This window comes from Periplaneta americana, chromosome 17, assembly GCF_040183065.1.
Source record: "Periplaneta americana isolate PAMFEO1 chromosome 17, P.americana_PAMFEO1_priV1, whole genome shotgun sequence".
In the NCBI taxonomy this organism is placed as follows: domain Eukaryota; kingdom Metazoa; phylum Arthropoda; class Insecta; order Blattodea; family Blattidae; genus Periplaneta; species Periplaneta americana.
In genome coordinates, this window is record NC_091133.1 from 101,839,427 (window position 1) to 101,861,150 (window position 21,724).

The window sequence follows — 21,724 nt, forward strand, 5'->3', positions numbered from 1 at the left end:
TCCGGCGTTGTCAAATCCGGAGATCTCGGTGGCCACAGGTTCCTGAAAATTATTCGGTCGTCAAAGAAACTTGCAATTAGTTCCATGGATTCATTGATGTATGGCATGTAGCGCCATCTTGCTGAAAATATCCTTGACTCAGCTCTACATCGTCCAGTTGCTCAACAAACTCCACCAAATTCTCTCTGGTATGCCCTTTGAGTAGCTGTAATTGAATTCGTAATCCAGTATTGCTTCACAAGGAAGAGTCGTTGATTTAATGTGTACTGCATTTTCACGTTGACACAAACTGTCGAAAACAGCTGCCAACAATAGGAATAAAACATAAACATCTGCGCATCTAGTGCTGTCAACAATAGGAATAAAACATAAACATCTGCGCATCTAGTGACAAGGAATCGAAGCTCCAGAACATTTGCTTAATTTGGTGCTAAAATTGGGTCAGTGCTGCCAACAATAGGAATAAAACATAAACATCTGCGAATCTAGTGACAAGGAATCGAAACTCCAGAACATTCTGCTTAATTTGGTGCTAAAATTGGGTCATTGAATGAATTTACAACGAAATAATTAAAGAAAGAAATGTGTCAGTTCTATATAAATCACTCTGTATAATACATGACATCTGAAACATAAACTCAACGGCTTACTGATATACCTGCAGATTCAACATATGCGATATGTGAAAGAGTGCATAAATAAATGCATATAAAATAATTTTATTATAGTTTATTGTATTTTTTATGCTGTATTATTTTGTTTGATTTCTTTTGAATTTTGAAGGAGGGATTAAATACCAAATCCTTTTTGTCCACTGTCTTCACGCACGTTGTGTAGCAGTACGCGACAAAAACAGCTTTTAACTAGAACAAACCAGAGTCTTTGTTGGGTTCTTTCCAGCAAAACAATTGAAGATGCAACAAAGGAAGAATGTGTAACCAAGGTTACCTACATGTCTTGGCCACCGATATCATGTACGAAAATTTATGTCTAGTTTCAGCACAAATTCCGAAATAAGTAGCAGAAGCTCGTAGACATCCGCAAAGAATATTGTTTCATGTCTTGCAAAAGCCGGATGACTGTCACTACCTTTGAAATGTGATGATAGCATGACTCTTAAGAAGCATGAACTGGAAGCAGATAAAGCAACGGCGTCGACTGCAGCCGATACCGTTGTCCCCGACATGGCGGCCGAGCACACCAGCATAACCAACGTCGCGGAAGCGTTGAGCTCCAAGTCTCAGGACGAGAAAGCGTCGAGCTCTAAGACGGAGGACGACGCCGAGGCTCCTATGCCCCAGAAGAAGTTGACTGTACTGCAGTCTCACGGCTATGAACTGGGACGCAGCATCGGATCCGGATCGTATGCCCATGTCAAGGTAACCTTCAGCGATAGCTGCTATTCCAGTGGTCCTAAAATTGCTGACAAGAATAATGGACTATCCGTTTCTTAAATTATTTTGGGCTGTTATAATGGAGAAAGTAGCACACAGGAAGTTCTGCTGATGTTGGAAGTATAATTGTCGAATTTATAAGGAACCTTTTTCCTGTGGTTATTAGGGTTGCCAGATTTTGAGATGGGAAATAAGGAACACCTTTCATCCACATTCGGTTTCTTAGAAGAAAATCATTGAGTGTATAAGAAGAGCATTCATTCATAGTTTTTTTTTTGCCCAAATTCAGGTCTTTCACTGCAAACCCAGCATTCTACAACTTTCCTATTTTCTGTCTTTCTCTTAATCTCCGCATATGACCCATATATCTAAATGTCGTCTATCATCTGATATTTTCTTCTGTCCCGAACTTTTCTCCCTTTCACCATTCCTTCAAGTGTATCCTTCCGCAGTTTCTTCTCAGTCAGTGACCCAACCAATGTATTACATATTAATTAATATAATTAATCTACATGAAGATTATTATTTTTTGGTCCTACAGAATACATCTGTTATGGTAACAATTAATATTAGAGGAGAAAAATTCACTCCGGCGCCCGGGATCGAACCTAGGTCCTTGGTTCTACGTACCAAGCGCTCTCACCATTGAGTTATGCCGAAGTTCAATCCAGAGCACCGGATCGAACCCCTCTCCTTCAGTGTTTTTCCCTTTGTGGCCTGACTTCAAGTTGGGCATGTATGCTGACATTTTATATTAAGTCAACTGCCATTTTACAAGGAGCGCACTCAGTTGAGCGACTTGGTGGCAGGGATTCCACAGTAATATTCACAGTAATCTGTACAGTAATATGTACTGTTCCTCGAAGAATCTACCTAAAGATTATTATTTTTTGGTCCTACAGAATACATCTGCTATGGTAACAATTAATATTAGAGGAGAAAAATTCGCTCCGGCGCCGGGGATCGAATTACATATTTATTACGTCATATAATTATATTGAGAACTTACTCTTTCATTTTATATATTCCTATATTTAACCTGTATTTTCCACTTTAATATGTCGTATTTAAGTATTTATTTATATAACAAAATCTTCTTGTAAAATTAACTACAATTGTTGAATTATATGAAAAGTTCGTTTTTTGTAACATTTGCTGTATTATATTCTTATCATCCTTCCATTTTGTAGTCGTAAATGGGAAAAAACTTTAGCAAGAACTTTATTACAAACACAATTTTTCGGTCTTTGTGCATCAGTTTAATCTATAAAATACATCAATTTTCACAAGAGAACGACTAGTTGAGGTAATAAAATTAGTTTTGTCGGCATTACGCACAAAGACACTATTCAGTACCACAATGATATAAGTAGTAAAAAAATACAGACAAAAGAGATGCAGGTGCGAACCATGGTAAACACAATGACAAAAGGGACATGCCTTTGTCGGTAGTCGTTGATGACTGAACTCAGGAATCTATATCGGCGCGGCGAGCAGTTAAGCAACATGCCGAACTAGACGTATCGTTTCAAAGGTCAGAGGAAATGAAGACTTAATGAAGAGCTCGAATGAATTACCTCACGTAATATATGCTGGTAGCTTATATCATGGGAAATGCCGGTTATTATTCGGTTGAGAAGCTTTTGTCATCTAGTCTGCTGTCAAAAAATCTGAAAGTTAGGATTTATAAAACAGTTATATTACCGGTCGTGAAACTTGGACTCTCACTTTGAGAGAGGAACATAGATTAAGGGTCTTTGAGAATAAGGTGCTTAGGAAAATATTTGGGGCTAAGAGGAATGAAGTTACAGGAGAATGGAGAAAGTTACACAACACAGAACTGCACGCATTGTATTCTTCACCTGACATAATTAGGAACATTAAATCCAGACGTTTGAGATGGGCAAGGCATGTAGCACGTATGGCCGAATCCAGAAATGCATATAGAGTGTTAGTTGGGAGGCCTGAGAGAAAAAGACCTTTGGGGAGGCCGAGACGTAGATGGGAGGATAATATTAAAATGGTTTTGAGGGAGGTGGGATATGATGAGAGAGATGGACTAATCTTGCACAGGATAGGGACCGATGGCGGGCTTATGTGAGGGCGGCAATGAACCTTCGGGTTCCTTAAAAGCCATTTGTAAGATAGTAAGTAAGTTAAATGCATGCTGGTAGCTTGGCAGCTCGAGTAACAACTTGACACTTTATTTAATGTATTATAGCAAGTTTTCAATTTATTAAATTTTTTTACATTTATGACATAAATTACGCATTTTACACGTATTTTACGCTTCTTGTAGAAATTAATTTTTACGTGTAATTTCCCAACCCTGAAGACGACATTGTGACAGATATACTTTCTGGGTAGGCCTACAACCCTTGTTTTTGTTATTTCCCCCATTGCTTTGTTATCGCCATAAAATTGCCGCAATATTTCGGAGTGACCTTTACAATTCACTATTAATCTCCGTTCCACTACTCTTTCATCGTACGATGACGCAGAATGTCTGCATGGAAACTTCGTATGTACTTCGGCACATTAAAATAATATATTTGATGTGCGTAAATCACTTTGTGATTTAAGACGGCGCTTATCCCGGCCAATCAGTCACTAATACGAGTGCACCTCCGCACATAATATGTGGAATTTGTCCTACGTTCATAGACATCTATGACGTAGTGCAGAGGGAAGGCTACTAGAGGGAAGCCAAGAGGTGGAACTTAAACTGAGACGATTCGATCCGAGTAGTGGATAAAGCATCAGCACGTAGAGCTGAAAACCCGGGTTCAAATCCCGGTGCCGGAGAGAATTTTCTCCGTTCCACTACTCTTTCATCGTACGATGACGCAGAATATCTGCATGGAAACATCATTATGTACTTCGGTACATTAAAATAATATATACACTATTAATCCGTCGCAGCCACATATCAAAGTCACAGAAGAATCCTTTTATTAAAAAGGTACATTTTTCTTCCGTCATGGGTACGTGTTCACCATCTAATCCGTCTCTGGACGTTAAATGCAGGTGGCGGGCTCTGAGAGGCATGGCTGTGATGTGGCAATCAAGATCGTGTCCAAGTTCCAGGCGCCTCCCGATTACCTGAAAAAGTTCCTTCCTCGCGAGATTGAAGTGGTCAAAGGCCTCAAGCATCCCAACCTCATTCGATTCCTCCAGGCCATCGAGACTACGCACAGGTGAGTTCCCACGACAACCAAGAAGATTTCTGATCATTAAAGACAGGATTTCCATGCAAATGCATGTTTTATACAGGGACATCATTTTATTTATACTTCAATTTTTATTGTACCTGAGTTTTTGAATGTACTTGAGTCCCACCCCTTCTACTAATGAAGTTCAACCGTCCTCCACACAGAACCAAGACAGCATATACAGTTATAGTAGCCTTACGATCATAGTGAACAGTACGTTCCAAAAATATGTTCGCGTTTTCCAGTAAAGAAAGAGCTTTCAATATTGCATCATTTTCCATTTGCCTACGTCGCATCCCGGTTTCCCCCACCTGCTTCTTTCGCCTCTGTAAATGCTAGTGGCTGGGCTGTCTTAGCTCTTTTCTGAGAACATTAATTTCTGTTAGAAATTGGACGTCTACGTAATATTAAACCCATACAATTGTTAAAATAACTTGAATAAAAGGGCCTCGTTAAGTAATTAACTGTCACGTGATTTCCCCCTTTCTACGGCGCTGCGACGTAACCACTTGGACGGACAGTTGATAGAATGTCTGAGTAATTTTATCTTTTCGGATCGGGCAGAAGTGAAGATTGAATTTACAGTATGTAAGGTCTCTTTTATAGAGTAGGTACAGAATTATTTCAACATGAGTTACTGATACGAAGTACGAACCTGGTAATTGGAATTACGTACAATAGTCTATAGTGCGATAATATGCACATTAGAACTGAAGCCTGTATCGAAGTGAACGGCCACCATTTTCAAAAATGTGTTTAAATATCCATATTATGATTATTTTTCAATTTAAATTCATTCCCTATAATGTACGCTAATGTGTTTTAGACAGTATAATATACACTGCATAATAAATACGTCCGAATGGATAGCTCGGTTCGTGAGTAAAAACACTCATTGTTAATACTGTACTGTATTTCAATTAAACAAAAACCTAATGAAAATTATCAAACTCAAAATCGCGATATTTTCTAGTTTACGTAAATGGATGAACTACTTTTGTTCCCTCCTATACCTAGTAAAGTGATATGTTTGTATATTACGTCAGTATCATCGAACTCCAGTCGTGGAAGGGGATAGCAAACTATGTTTCCGGTTCTCTAAAGGTATAGCCAGGTTAATATTAAAAATGTTAGTAAAAATAAAATGATGTCCCTGTATAAGCTTGTTACACTTCTCAAACTTTCTACGAGTAAATATCCGTTTCATGGCTTACAAGCAAACATTCTGATGGGGGCAGATAAGAAAAAAGTTAATTTTTTTCCTACCGCCATGTTAAAAATGTCAAAAGAAGTGCTTATACAAATTTTGTCCACTCGACCGCAATTACGAGGCTGTCCAGAAAGTGATTTTGCTACGGCAATTTACAGAAAAAAAAGAACAATTGCAAGGAAATATTTACTGAAACAGATATAGCAATTGTTGTGCTATTTGTCAACATATCTCCCACTGGAATTGAGACTTTTTTTGTCATACCATGGGATCAATTTTTGTACCCCTGTGTCGTAGAAGTCTGTAGTCTTTCTGTTAACGGCCCCTTGCGAACTTAGTTTTTTACGGCTCTCGCAATTGCGGTGGAGTGGCCAAAATTTATATAAGCACTTCTCTTGACATTATTAATCTGGTGAAAGAAAAAAGTTTAATTTTTTTATCTGCCCCCACCAGAATGTTTGCTTGTTAGTGAGTCGAAATACCAGTATACTTTTCCCGTGCATATTTGAATGTTTTGGCCTTTTTTTATGGATAAATCCATGCATAATGCGTGTTTTTAAGATTTTAGCTTTAATAAAGCACATTTTAGAGATTCATCTTGCATATTAGACCTACGTCCATTTTTATAGTTTTAGTCCATATTTTATGTTAAATCCCATAGTATTGCATTTATAAACGTTTCCTCTTAGAATTTGATATTTATGAGCATGGGCGTCACGGCTAGGGAAGGCAAGGGGACCCGTTCTTCCCCAATAATTTTCCAAAAAATAGTTCTGAGGAAAACTAATTTACTCAGGAAAAAGATGAAAAATACGTTTTGAAATGGAGACACGCTGATTTGAATAGGGCAGTACATCGTAACCTCGTTTTATTGGATTTTATCAAATTGCTTCAACCACTCATTTGTGGTGCTGATATAATTTAGACTACAACTACCATTGACAAATCTTGAAATACAGGCTTATGAATGGGTCGGAAACATGAATGGGTTCAATAAAGCGTTCAGTCTATCATAATAATATTGACAAACAGCCTTTGATTAGTTATGTGCGTTGCACTGCTCATTGCTGAAACATAGTCAAGAAGGAAAGATGTAGTTCATCTGGAACAGTAAAATGTGTTATGGAATGAACCAATCAGTTGAAAATCCTATTTTACAAAAGTTAAATCTGTATTCACCCACATCCATGAGAAGTAGTCTAGGGACCAGTTGAAAATACTGTGGATCAAACTTCTATGTCCCACAAGATAGATCTTCCGAAGGACACAGAGTTAACATTATGAAAAAGTATAATTTGGTCTTTGAAGCATTGAGTAAACTGTGAGAAGAAGGTTACGAAGAAATCAGTGATCTATTCACTGTATTTGAAAGTGGAGGGACATATCTTGGTTTGTTGATGGGGACACATGTAACTGAGTCCACACCTGTGGAGTAACGGTCAGCGCGTCTGGCCGCGAAACTAGGTGGCCCGGGTTCGAATCCCGGTCAGGGCAAGTTACCTGGTTGAGGTTTTTTCCGGGGTTTTCCCTCAACCCAATACGAGCAAATTCTGGGTAACTTTCGGTGCTGGACCCCGGACTCGTTTCACCGGCATTATCACCTTCATGTCGTTCAGACGCTAGATAACCTAGATGTTGATACAGCGTCGTAAAATAACCCAATCTATACTATACACATGTAACTGATATTTTTGAACTCTTCAGCAAGTCTTTCCAGAGAAGAAACATACTATGGCAAGTCTTACTACGTCTGTTGACACAATTGTTAATGGTTTAAACGCACTGACGGACTTAGATCTAATGAAAAGTTTCAGTCTATTTCAAAAGGTTGCAATGAGAAGATTGCTTTTGTCATCCAGTCTGCTATCAAAAAAACTTAAAGTTAGAATTTACAAAACAGTTAGATCATACTAATCCTAATTATCAACATAATATGCGAGATGTCCAGGAGGAAAATATACCATTTCGATGGCTCACTGTTCCAAGTCCATTTTACTATTTTATTTTTTCAGGGGAGCTATTTTAAGCTCCTGACATTCAAAGCTTCATGGAACAATTTGGAATAGCTTTATAGCAACCTTATGGAGAGGAATATTATAATTTTGTTCGATTTATGCTTGCTGACAAGGACATGGAAGTCAATGAAACACAGATTTCTTTCCTATAAAAATTTGGACTTAGAACAGTCTGGTTCTCGGCCATCGATTTCGTAAATTATTGAACCATTTAGGAAACAGCTTGTAACATAAAGATGAGATTGGTAAAAAAAAGCAAATCTATTATTATTATTATTATTATTATTATTATTATTATTATTATTATTATTAGGCCTATTGGTTGCCGAGTAGCTCCTCAGTTGGTACAGTAGCGGACTACGGACTGGAAGGTCCGGATTCGATCCCGGGTGGCGACGGGATTTTCTCGTTGCCAAAGTTCCAGAACGGCCTCGAGGTTCACTCAGCCGGGATACCGAGTCTTTTCCGGGGGTAAAAGGCGATCGGAACCTGGTGCCCACTACACCACCTCATTCTAGTGCCGAAGTCAAGAAAGCATGGCACTCTAACTCCATGCCCCTCAAGTGTCTTCATTGCATGTGAAGAGGCTATCTTTACCTTTTCTTTTACCTTTATTAATACTTACTTATTTATTTGTAGAAAAAAATGATAGTGTCTGTAAATGACGGCTTTTTCCTCAGAAAACAATTTTACTATAAGTATTAAAATTGAAACTCATTATTACTTTATTATACAAATACAGGGTTTGTGATGCTGATGGCTTCAACTAAGGGTATTTTTCAGATATACTTCAACTTTTAGAATTTATTTTCAGAAACGTACAGTATAGTTGACTATCATATTTCTTATACAGTATATTTCAAATTTATAGACCACTTGAATTATGGCAGCCAATGTATCAACTTGAAGTCTGCTTTACAAAATAGCCTAAGCGTCCCGGTAGTCACTTTCCGGGACACCTGAATAAGCATCTAAAAACCAGGACGAATCCAGATTTCCGGGACTTTGGTCACTCCATATAAATCACCAGGAAAACGAGATGTTGGCTATAACATGAAAATATTCAGTCAGCAACTGTGAAGACAGTCGAGGAAAACGCTTAATCATTCATTGTATTCAAGAAGAATAAATAGTATACAGTACTTCGGACGACTTTACTCATCTATTTTCCGAACGGAATAGCTTTCCTGAAAAAATAAAATAGTAAAATGGACTTGGAACAGTGAGTCATCGAAATAGTATATTTTCCTCCTGGACGTCTCGCATATTATGTTGATAATTAGGATTAGTATGATCTAACTGTTTTGTAAATTCTAACTTTTCGTCCAGTCCTCGTCTTCAAGTTGTCTGATGTCTAAGGACGACTTCGACAGCTCATAGTGCTGTACTTGAAACGATGGATTATTTTCGCTGTGGAATGAAATACGTAACGCCTCGATAATGGAGAGAAGGAACAAAAACGTGCGCGATAATGTCGAGCAGCTCCGAGATGTGCGGTAACAGGAATCGATTTCTGCTTCCGGTGGGAAAGCGGCTCCAGATAGCATTCAAATGCCTTAGCTGAGTAAGTGACGTAACAACGCTTTCTAATGTTTACTCGGTTGTTCAAAACAACAGACAATCTCTCTCACAGTTTTATACTCCGGTATTGCACAAAGAAATATCCGCGGACCAGGTAGATCCACTACTTTTTTAGGTTTGTTCTCTTGCCGCTTTCATTCTCCTGACAGGGTGTAGGCCTATCTTACGCCATTATTTAATCTTTTCCTCCTTCCCCGCAGCAGTGGACCTTTGATTGGACTCTTATGCAGTATGTTTACACGATGCATTATCTTCATCCCAGACAGTGACGGCATTTCACTTTATGCTTGAGGAGAGGGGAATTTTTTTTTGGAAAGACATGTTGTGTATCCCTTCCAGAAGTTTTTTAAAATACATTTTTATACTGCGAAAATCGGCATCGAAATTACTGGAACAAAATTTATTATTATTATTATTATTATTATTATTATTATTATTATTATTATTATTATTATTATTATTATTATTAAAGGATGCTCTGATATATTTATTCCTCTTTTAGCCCACATATTTAATTTTAGTTTGAAAAATGGCGAATTTCCCTCACTATGGAAACAAGCTGCAATTATTCCTATATTTAAAAATGGAAAAAGAAACGATGTCAGAAACTACAGACCTATATCGATCCTAAATAACTTTTCAAAAATTTTTGAAACCATTATCCACAAATATATATCCTTTTATGTGAAAAACAAAGATTTCAGTAAAGCTTTTGATGTAGTTCCGCACTATATCCTACTTTAAAAGTTAGGAAATATTGGTCTTTCTGTAAGATACGTAAACTGGTTCGAAAATTATTTAAGTAATAATGCATAAGATTGTTTAATATACATTCTTATTCTTATAATATAAATTGTGGAGTCCCGCAGGGATCTACTTTAGGACCTCTCCTATTTATTATATTCATAGATGATATATGTAAAATAATAACTTCTGACTGTCTATTATTTGCCGACAATTTAAAAATTTTTCGTACAATCAAAAGTAGTACTGACTGTCAATCACTTCAATGTGACATTAACTCAGTTGCTAAATGATCGGAAGACAATGGACTTTACATCGAACATATGCTATGGACAAGTCACGTTACGATAGCTCGGAAGATATTAATTTTAGGACACATCTTTATTAGTCTTTTTTAGTTGTTTTGATAAGTTCTAGTCGACCTGGTTGGCGAGGTGGTATGGCGCTAGCCTTCTATGCCCAAGGTTGCGGGTTCGATCCCGGGCCAGGTCGATGGCATTTAAGTGTGCTTAAATGCGACAGGCTCATGTCAGTAGATTTACTGGCATGTAAAAGAACTCCTGCGGGGCAAAATTCCGGCACATCCGGCGACGCTGATATAACCTCTGCAGTTGCGAGCGTCGTTAAATAAAACATAACATTTAACATTTAACATTTGATAAGTTGTACCATCTCTTAAAATATTAGACACTTTTAAAGTCTGTATAGCATTGTTCTAGCATATTATTTTAGGATAATCTTGAAGTGTAAAATGGCTTATCCCTCTGTCACGTTTCGCGATTTATCAGTTAGTGGATGTGAAATAATGACATCATGCGCGATGCAAGAACCGGCGTGGTCGATGGGTTAACGATTAGTATAGTCCGGATCAGCTTACTTCATACCCTAAGGGTGAAACCTAACCATTTTTCCCCCATTACTACATATGTTAGTGGATTGTGGTGATTTTCTAGTTTGCAGGTTGAATTTTCTTTTGCCAACTTCGTTTCGAATTTCGACATTGACGAATATTACAAATGGTAGTGATTTTGTAACTGGTATGTTGGCAGCTGAGGCAAATGTCGACAATATTTGTCAGTCTGGAGTTCCAAGAAATTAAAATTGTACTAGATTTCTGAGCCGATTACTGGAAGCTAGTGAAATCTGAACATACCAATAATTAATTAATATCAGTATTAATATTAATAATAATAGTTATTTTATGTGATGCATTGCGGTTATAATTCAAGACTATAGTCAGGTAAGTTTTTCGAGTTAGTACTAATAATTTCATGTTGTCAAACAAAATACATTTTTAGGTTAGGTCTCGTGAATCAATTGTTTAGTCAAACCAATGAATTTCGTATTGCCAGACAAAATACTTGACATGTTAATTCCTTTGTCATATAGTTTGCCTACGAAAATATGTTACAAGTTATTGAATTATTTAGAATAACCTTCCAGCATAAAGTAAAGTAAGTAATTAAGTCATTTAGTACGTAGGATCATGTGATATCTGGTAACAGTTGGCAACACTGACAAGACGACAATATTTGCTGTTTAGGAACTGTTCTTATGTGACCCTCACTATAGTCGTGCTATGAAACTGCTCTTGAGTTCGTGTTTGAATCTCTCTTGGAATTATTGTAAGTAATCTTTGAGGTCGTCTTGCTTGCAGGGTGTACATCGTTATGGAATTAGCGGAGAACGGTAGCCTGCTGGACGTCATTCGCCGTGACACGTACATCGACGAAGATCGCGGCAGGTTGTGGTTCAACCAGCTGGTGGACGCCGTCGCCTATTGTCACGAACGAGGCGTCGTCCATAGGTATTACCAAGTCTATTGTAAAGCTGCGATTCCCGCTTGGGCTGATTATCTGGTTGGGTTTTTCCGAGGTTTTCCCCAACCGTAAGGCAAATGTCAGGTAATCTATGGCGAATCCTCGGCCTCATCTCGCCAAATATCATCTCGCTATCACCAAATTCATCAACGCCAAATAACCTCGTAGTTGATACAGCGTCGTTAAATAGTAGTAGGTTAGTAGGTTATTTTACGACGCTTTATCAACATCTCAGGTTATTTAGCGTCTAAATGTGATGAAGGTCATAATGCCGTTGAAATGAGTCCGGGGTCCAGCACCGAAAGTTACCCAGCATTTGCTCATATTGGGTTGAGGGAAAACCCCGGAAAAACCTAAACCAGGTAACTTGCCCCGACCGGGAATCGAATCCGGGCAACCTGGTTTCGCGGCCAGACGCTCTAACCGTTACTCCACAGGTGTGGACATCGTTAAATAACCATGTAAAAAAAACACCCCAGCCACTAGCCTTTACAGAGGAACTTGCGGAAACGTCTGGGAGAACCGGGATGCGACATATCCAAACGTACGCACAATAGCAGCATTCGTAGAATACAATGCAACTTTAGATACACCAACGTTCTGCTGGTTGCATATACAACAGACGATGTTATCTATAAATGCTACCCCATTAAAAATAACGATTGGTCATAATAAGCAGATTCTATAATATACTGCTTCGAGATCTAGTGGTCAGCATTACTGAATATAAATCATAAGATCTCTGGTTCGATTCTCGTCCTTAGCACTAATATATGTACTTTATAAGACTTTTGAACCTACAAATACCATTGAACATTTCTTGTAATATTTGTGTTCGTATAGGCCTATTAAATTATTGTAAAATGGTGTATATCCTTCAAGAGAGAACAGAAATCATATTTAGTTATGGAGCTGAAAACCGTTGTGCTCATAGAACTACTAGAGCTTTCAACGAGAGGCATCGTGAGAAAAACGTAAGTCACCGATATGTCACAGATCTAATACGGAAATATGAAGAAAGTGGTTCTGTGTGCAATAAAGTAACCTAGAAAACTTCGCAGATTGAAATAGGTCTACTAGGTCATTTCATTAATGAACCCACCACCTCCATTCCGAAAATAGCTACTGTAACTAACATTTCGGTTGGTTCCAAACATCAAATGCTGAAAATGAACAAATTTTTCCCTACAAAATACAAAGTCACCTCAGCGAAGACGAACAGATGTCTCAGAGAATTGAAGATGATACAAATCTGACACAAAATATTTGCTTTAGTGATGACGCGACTTTTTTCTTAAATGGGTTTGTCAACAAACACAATTATAGGAACTGGGACATTGAAAATCCTCATGTGTTTCGTGAAGATAATACCCAGTTTCCTCAGAAGATCAATGTGTGGGCTGGAATTTTTGGGGATGATATTGTTGGACTGATTTTCATTGAAGAAAACCTGAACTGGAGAATTGTATCTGAACATATTACAAAATATAACTGGTCCACTTATCACCCTGTCGCTAGAGAACCAAGTCAATGAAGGAAACCTGGTGTTGGACGAAAAAAAAAAATAGCATTTTCAACAGGACGGAGCTCCCCCACACTATGCAGTACCTGTGCGACAATGGCTGAATAGAAGAGTTCCTGCAAAATGGATTGGTAAGGGAGGTGCTGTAGAATGGCCGGCGAGATCTCCAGACCTGAAGCCGCTTCACTTCTTCCTATGGGATCATTTGAAATCTCCGCCCGAGAATATTCAAGAACTAAAAAATAGAATAACCCAAGAATGTAATCGGATTAGTAAGAAAACACACCAAAACGTTCGCGAGGAGTTCCAAAATGGATTGTATTACTGTTTAACCAACAATGGAGCACATTTTGAACACTTGATTTAGTGCAAAATAAACTATTTCTTGTCAGATTGCCAGGCAAAAGATGTGAAATAAATGAATGAGGTGTTTAAACAATTAAATGCTTTTCATATTTAAGTATAAAAATATAGGGGTGCCATTTGAAATTTCAAAGTGGGGTGGCTGCGGTATGGGTGGGGGTGAAATCTAAAATGCAATTAAGCCTGGTTTCAGACTTCCTCCTCAATATCTAAATTGACGTGTCTTTTTTTTGTTTAAATTAAATTCCATTTAAATAATTAGTTATTTAGACTAGGAAGTTTTGAAATGAAAGCTCTGTATAATTTCTATTTTTCGTAACCGGTTGTGCACGACTCTCATACCTGTACTGGGTGTTCATTTCAAAGTGTGTCATGACGTCACTATTGTGAGTCAGCGATTTGAAGCGAGTTTCCGCTTTTATGTCAGAGAAGTTGCCTATTAATCAAGGCGTTCAATCTGAACTTGAGAACGTGTATGGTATAACTTGAACGTCGTAGCAACAGATGGCGGCCTGTACAGTCTGTGTGCTACCATAACCTCTTTCGAACTGTGTTTTGCGCGGGCAAGTCGTGCGCAGGGTATTTGTTATCATCGGTTGCGTACGGCAATATTCCACAACACAAATCAAATGCTCCGTGTCCATGTTGACCGTCGAAGTTAATGTCAACAAATACGTAGGCTAAGTAATCGTCTTAACCCTCTCCACATATCCCGACAGTAAGAAAAAAACTCACCTCAGTACATGTTTCCAAACAGTTCACATTCCTGCCACTACCGACGTTACCGTACGTATCGGTAAGTACTTTTCAGAATGAACGCCGTACTTTCTAGGAAATTTCTCTGGCACACAGGTAATACACCTCTGCGGAAGTGTAGGAAGATTGAATTCTCTAGGCTCATCGACTAGCCACATGACGGCATACAGCGAGCCATGACACACTTTGAAATGAACACGCAGTAGAAACTGTAAGAATAATGACACAATATAAATGGATAATATACAATAATTATCGCTTTCACTTACTATGGAGCCCCAGACGTAGTTTAAAAGTTTGCAGCATAATACAACTGTCCCTCATAAAATTTTGTATAACAGAGTTTTTCCAGAAAAATATGAGTTACAATAAAAACTGTGCTTCAGGGACATCAAGTGCGAGAACCTGCTGATGGACAGTAAGTACAATATCAAGCTCTCGGACTTCGGTTTCGCGAGGGGACACATGCGTCCAAAGAACGGAACGCCCCCCTTGAGTGACACGTTCTGTGGCAGTTACGCATACGCATCACCCGAGATTCTGCGTGGAATACCATACCAGCCGCAGTTGTCCGACATCTGGTCCATGGGAGTCGTGCTGTACGCTATCGTTTACGGACGCCTGCCCTTCGACGACACAAACTACAACCAACTGCTCAAGGTCAGTATTATCAACTTGATTCTAGAAAACACATCTTTAACAGTACAGAGGTGGCTATATTAATTTTACGTTAATAAAAATTACTTTTCCTATGAAAGTGTGAAAATACAGCATTACCGACAAGAAAACTGGTACTGAAAGTAAGTTCTGTGAAACTTCGATATCCTCACCAGCGAATAGGGATTATAAAGAATGGACACTGAGCGAATTTTCCTGTGTTTTGTTTCTCTGTGCGCCAGCGTTTAGTTCTATTTTCAAGCGCTAGAGGTTAGTGTAATCGAGCATAGGCTAAGATAATAATTGAGAATAGAGTTGAGACACAGGATTCAAACATCGCCTACCTTATTGCATAATCCAGTAACGCTTTGCTTCAAATAAATTCAAGTTAACAGCTTTTCCTTATTTCTCAGTGACGAACTAGTTGTAATAATAACTTTTTATATTTCAGATATAATAAATTATATTATAAAATAATATAATATTATAATACATTATAAAATTATGTATCAAATTCGTTTAATATTTGTATATAATATAATATAGGTATATGGTTTTACTTCTCATGAGAGTTTTGTTTTTCCATTTTCAGCGCTATCAAATCATTACGTATTTTAATTGTTGTTGGGATCAACGTCTCAACTCTCATTATAAAGGAACTCTAGAGTCTAGACATTACAGTTAATGACGGATTTATTATTTTATGGATCCAATTTATTTTATTTGAGTACATAATGTACCTAGATGTATTAATTATATATGTTATATTTCCGCTGTGTCGACTGCTAGCTGGTGTGATGTCAGCGCCAACTCTAGGGAGAAAGCAGAATCTCACGCTCTAGCTGGCTTGAAGGTTATTGAAATCAGTCCGGCTACAATAGTTGGGTGAAATAGAAGTACTTATAAGTTAGATTTGCTTTTGCTTATCGTAGGCGTTATTAAGAATAGTTTTTAATTACAGTGCTAGATTTATTGCATCTACTATTTATAGATTTACGTTTATTTTATTTTATTTAATTTAGGTTTATTTTATTTTATTTCATGTAATTGTAATTATTGTATATTATATATCACTGCCACCGGGTGTATACCCAATTGCAGTGTTAATAAATAAATAAATACATACATATATACATACATACATACATACATCAAAGGTCCCGACGCGAAGTGTCCATTCTTTATAATCTCTATTCGCTGTCCTCACACACCACACTTGGGAGAAAATACGTACAGTGGAACCTCTATTATCCTTGGTAATGAAGGGGATGGACTGAACGGTTAATCGAAAAAATCGGATAATCCGTGCCATAAAAGATTTTCGTAAATTTAATTAATACTGCTTACAATCTCGTAAGCTCCTCTATGGTTTTTTATTGAATACGCTAGGTAATGGATCAGAACTTCACTGATTTAAGTCTGATTGTTAAGTTGCAAGAAAACTCCTTATAATGGCTGTTCTATTGGAAGATAGGTAGAGAGGACATCTCATGTTGTAGATTTACGTACTGGTGCTTCATTCATTTTATCCTTGATTTTTATTAAATTGCAAACAGTTGTGAATCCAATCCCATATTCTAAGATACGCCACAGTTTCTCGTTCCACAAACCACTCTGTTTGCACTTTTTGATACTTAGTACAACACGATTTCTTTTGATACTCGTGGAAGACATTTTATATAGAAGTTCTGCAGTACAACAACTTGAACAATAGATCATACTATGTAAGGGCAAAGACTTATAATAAACCTCTTTCGAAAAAAAATAACGTGCTAGTATAATGTACAGAACTTCATATATTTCTGTAGTAAAAAAAAAGCGAAAGAAATACAGTTGGATAATCCGACAATCGGTTAATAGGATGACGGATAATCGGGATTCCACTGTACTTAAATAAATTGAAAATAACTTCAGAATTGTTAAGACACCACTCAACAGACACTATGTGATCATTACGAAAGTTAATAATAACTTAATACAACTAATAAGCTATACGTTATACTAGCCCATACAATTAACAGATACCGGTTAACAGTTCCGTATATATCCTATTGAGCAATTAACAAAGCAACGTCTTTAGCACGACTTGTAGCTTGTAAATTCTTGTTAGGTTATACTTGAATGTTTGTCTCGTCTCAACACACAAACAAGACAAACAAACAAATACAACCTAGCAGGAGTTCACAAATTAACATGTAATAGTTGTAACGACTTCTACATCAGACAAACTGGGAGATTTTTTCAAACACGATACAAGGAAAACATCACAGACATAACCAAATCACACAACACTTCCACATACGCAGAACACATCACCAACACCAACCGCAACTATAGCAACATAGAAACATTTCTGAAAATCCTAAACATCAAACCAGAAACTAAACACATTAGAACAATACGAAATATGGAGACATACAAAGACATATGCACAACACATCCTCAATACACAACGCACACCCTTTTTGACACAACAGTAATAATCATAAACACAACTCCACAAACGTACAACAAAAAGAACCCGGAAACAAACGCAGGACCCAATAGGAATCTGAGGATACAGAAATTATGCCGAAACTAGTCATTAACAAAGATTACTAGATAAATAGAGCAACAGGAAAGATTGATGTACAGTTGTTTATTGTAGAGTTAAAATAAAAAAAAAAGTATTAAAAATATTTATGGTAGTAAATTGCGAAAAGGAGCAGATACTGTAAATAAGGTTTAAAGTCTTAATGGTTATTACGATTGGTTTAAACATGCACTAAAACCAGACGTAAGTGCAAGTTTGAACCAATAAATTATTGAGATTTGCGATAAATTAATTAGGTTAGGAAATTGTATATTTATTATGTATAACTACTTTAGTATATAGATATTTTTGTTAAATTATTAAGTTTTGTACTTTTGTGAACTAATATCAATAAATCACTATCATTAAAAAAGATAAAATAGAAAAATACCATAATAGTTTCATTTAAGGAAAGTTAAAAAAGTTGCTCATATAACAAATTTAACAAATCATTAGTGATACAAATCCGTAACATGGCTTCTTTCAGTTAGGAAGTAAAGCCGAGATTCACGTGTCGTGAATGTGGGAGGAGGGCTCCAGAAAAAAAATTTACGCCCAATTTTTGTCCATCTTTACTTTCTTTCGAACACATGTTCTTGCACGTCTATGAGTTTGCAGCCATCTCTGATACTTAGGATAATGTAAAACTGAAAATTGAAATCAGATCCTACGGTTGCCGTGAAGTTTTTGAAAACTTTCACAAAGCCGCTACTTTTAGAAAGAGCGGATCTGTGCCTGCACTGATATGCACAATAAAGTTTTACTACTTACTCCAAATGTTACAAGGGGCAATCAATAAGTTTCCGGACTGCCCTGAATGTAGACAACAGACAGGACATAGGAAACGGAGAAGTTATTTAGAACCAGGGAAACGCCTGGAATTTATGCTAAATGCATCACTTTAAAGGCAAAGAAGAAGACTAATCATAAGGCTTATATGGAAAGATTCCAGGAAAGACCGCAATAGATCCTTGTCATGTTTGCACAAAATCATGTGTATGTAGAAGCTCAGTTCTTAAAGACAATCTGACGCTGTTTGACTGACTGACTCAACATGCATGGAAGCAATGACCTTCAGTGATATGCGAATGTATGTTTAACGGTACAATAAATACATATATCTGAAAATATTCAACATTTTAATGGAGCCTTAAGAACTATCAACCAGGTTTTACAACCACGAAAACCCAAAAACATACCAGGTTAAAAGCATATAAAGTTCTAGAAGACCTGTCCTCATGTATGGTAGTGAGGCCTGGACTGTCCGAAACTCAGATGTTCAACGCCTAACAACTGCGGAAATGAGTTTTCTAAGGAGGACTGCCGGCTACAGCTTGCTTGACCACAAAAGGAATGAACTAATTACAAAAGAATTGAAAATTACACCTATTTATGAACATCTCAACCACTATAGGCAAAAATGGATTAACCATGCCAATAGAATGGACCGTTCCAGACTCCCAAGACAAATTCTCCGCTATATACCACATGGAAGACGATCTTTGGGACGCCTCCTGAAAAGATGGACGGAGACCGTAACAGGCCACTAGGCCTAATACCTGCAAGGACGATGACGATGATAAATACAAATACAGTTCGGAAATATTTGATTGCATCTTGTATATGTCTTGGACCTGATCTAATTGGTAGATTTGTTAGTACTACTGTCACAGTTGTTTTTCTTCAAAGTATCCACTGTCAAAGTCATTTTTGTGCTTGCAGCAAGTCCAGAGCAAAGTGACATTCCCTCGGGAACCCAGGGTGTCCGCAGCTTGCAGATCACTCATCTCGCGGATCCTAGCACCCCAGCGCGTTCGACTGCTCCTCCCTGCCATCCGTAGTGACCCTTGGATGCAAATCACCAAGACAACCAAGACCAGTGCAAGATCGTCTTCTAGCGGCTCCGAATCGGTATGAGTATCACCAGTAGTCTTTATTTATTTCAGTTAATGACGTTTTGATACGGCATGCTAAAAATCTAGTTAAATTGTTTTCAAAGAATTAAGCCCTTTCACCACGTTCATTTATTCATAGTTTTCTGTTCAAGGACGGGTCCTTCACTGCAAACCAAGCATTCTCCAACCTTCCAAACCTTCGCATACGATCATGTTGTTGTCTATCATTTGAAATCTCCTTCTGCGCCGAACGTTTCTCCCGTTCACCATTCCTTCCAGTGCATCCTTTAGTGGACAGTTTTTAATTGGTTATTTTACGATGCTGTATCAACTGCTGACGTGAATATGTTAGGAGAAAATCCACAAACGATAAGGGAAAACACGGGAATTTTACTTGAAGCAAGTAAAGAGATAGGTTTGGAAGTAAATCCCGAAAAGACAAAGTATTTGATTATGTCTCGTGACGAGAATATTGTACGAAATGGAAATATAAAAATTGGAAATTTATCTTTTGAAGAGGTGGAAAAATTCAAATACCTGGGAGCAACAGTAACAAACATAAATTATATTCGGGAGGAAATTAAACACAGAATAAATATGGGAAATGCGTGTTATTATTCGGTTGAGAAGCTCCTATCATCCAGTCTGCTGTCAAAAAATCTGAAAGTTAGAATTTATAAAACAGTTATATTACCGGTTGTTCTGTATGGTTGTGAAATTTGGACTCTGACTTTGAGAGAGGAACATAGGTTAAGGCTGTTTGAGAATAAGGTGTTTAGGAAAATATTTGGCGCTGAGAGGGATAAAGTTAGGGACAATGGAGAAAGTTACACAACACAGAACTGCACGCATTGTATTCTTCACCTGACATAATTAGGAACATTAAATCCAGACGTTTGAGATGGGCAGGGCATGTAGCACGTATGGGCGAATCCAGAAATGCATATAGAGTGTTAGTTGGGAGGCCGGAGGGAAAAAGATCTTTGGGGAGGCCGAGACGTAGGTGGGAAGATAATATTAAAATGAATTTGAGGGAGGTGGGATATGATTATAGAGACTGGATTAATCTTGCTCAGGATAGTGACCAATGGCGGGCTTATGTGAGGGCGGCAATAAACCTCCGGGTTCCTTAAAAGCCAGTAAGTAAGTAAGTATCAAGTGCTAAGGTTATCTAGCGTCTGAGTAATATGAAGGTGATAATGCCAACGGAATGAGTCCAGGGTCCAGCGCCGAAAGTTACTCAGTATTTGCTCTTAATGGGCTGGGGGAAAATACCGGTAAGAACCTCATGCAGGTAACTTTTCCCAACCGGGATTTGAGTCCAGGTCCGCTAGTTTCAGGTCAGATGTGCTAACCGTTACTCCACAGCCGTGGACCCAGTTTCTTCTTAGCCAGTTATTCTTTTCTTGATCAGTTTCAGCCGCTCTTTCATTTCTTATTTTGTCTGTCATTTCACAAGCTCAATTCTTCTCTATATCCATATTTCAAATGCTTCTAGTCATTTCTCTTCATTTCGCGTCGTAACGTCCGTATTTCTGTTTCACGCGATATAGGTCTAATACTTCGAACAAAGCACTTCACTAGTCTCTGCCTTAGTTCTTTTTCCAAAGGTCCGCAGAAGATGCTCCTTTTTCTATTAAACGAGTAAAATTTTGGAAATATTCAACATTTTTTTCCTCCATTATTGTATATTGTACAATAATGAAAATTAGTATGTGTAAAACACTGTCCTTCTGCTATATGCTATACGATAAAAATATTTTTCAGGAAAAAACCCGTCCCCTAACCGGGAATCGAACCTGGGACCCTATGAACTGTGGCCAGAAACTCTGACCACTAGACTACGAAGATGGTCGAAAAATCGAAGGAGAATTGGGAGGAAAATTTAAAAGGTACGCAAAACGCGTCCTTGCAAGGGGTTGGGGGCTGTACAAAACTAAATATGTGAGCTCCAAGCCTGTTGGCCACTAGTCTCACTCCGGG

The 21,724-nt window shown here is 37.8% G+C and overlaps 1 protein-coding gene across 1 annotated transcript in view; it reads left to right on the plus strand.

Annotated features, from left to right (window-relative positions):
* The first annotated feature begins 962 nt into the window (after positions 1-962).
* Positions 963-21,724, plus strand: part of LOC138692990 (testis-specific serine/threonine-protein kinase 3-like) — a 28,032-nt gene continuing 7,270 nt past the window's right edge. The window contains exons 1-5 of the mRNA XM_069816465.1: positions 963-1,379; positions 4,422-4,591; positions 11,814-11,963; positions 15,004-15,277; positions 19,569-19,757. Coding sequence (XP_069672566.1) covers positions 1,110-1,379; positions 4,422-4,591; positions 11,814-11,963; positions 15,004-15,277; positions 19,569-19,757 — 1,053 coding nt within the window. The 5' untranslated portion in view covers positions 963-1,109. The remainder of the gene's footprint in view (positions 1,380-4,421; positions 4,592-11,813; positions 11,964-15,003; positions 15,278-19,568; positions 19,758-21,724) is intronic.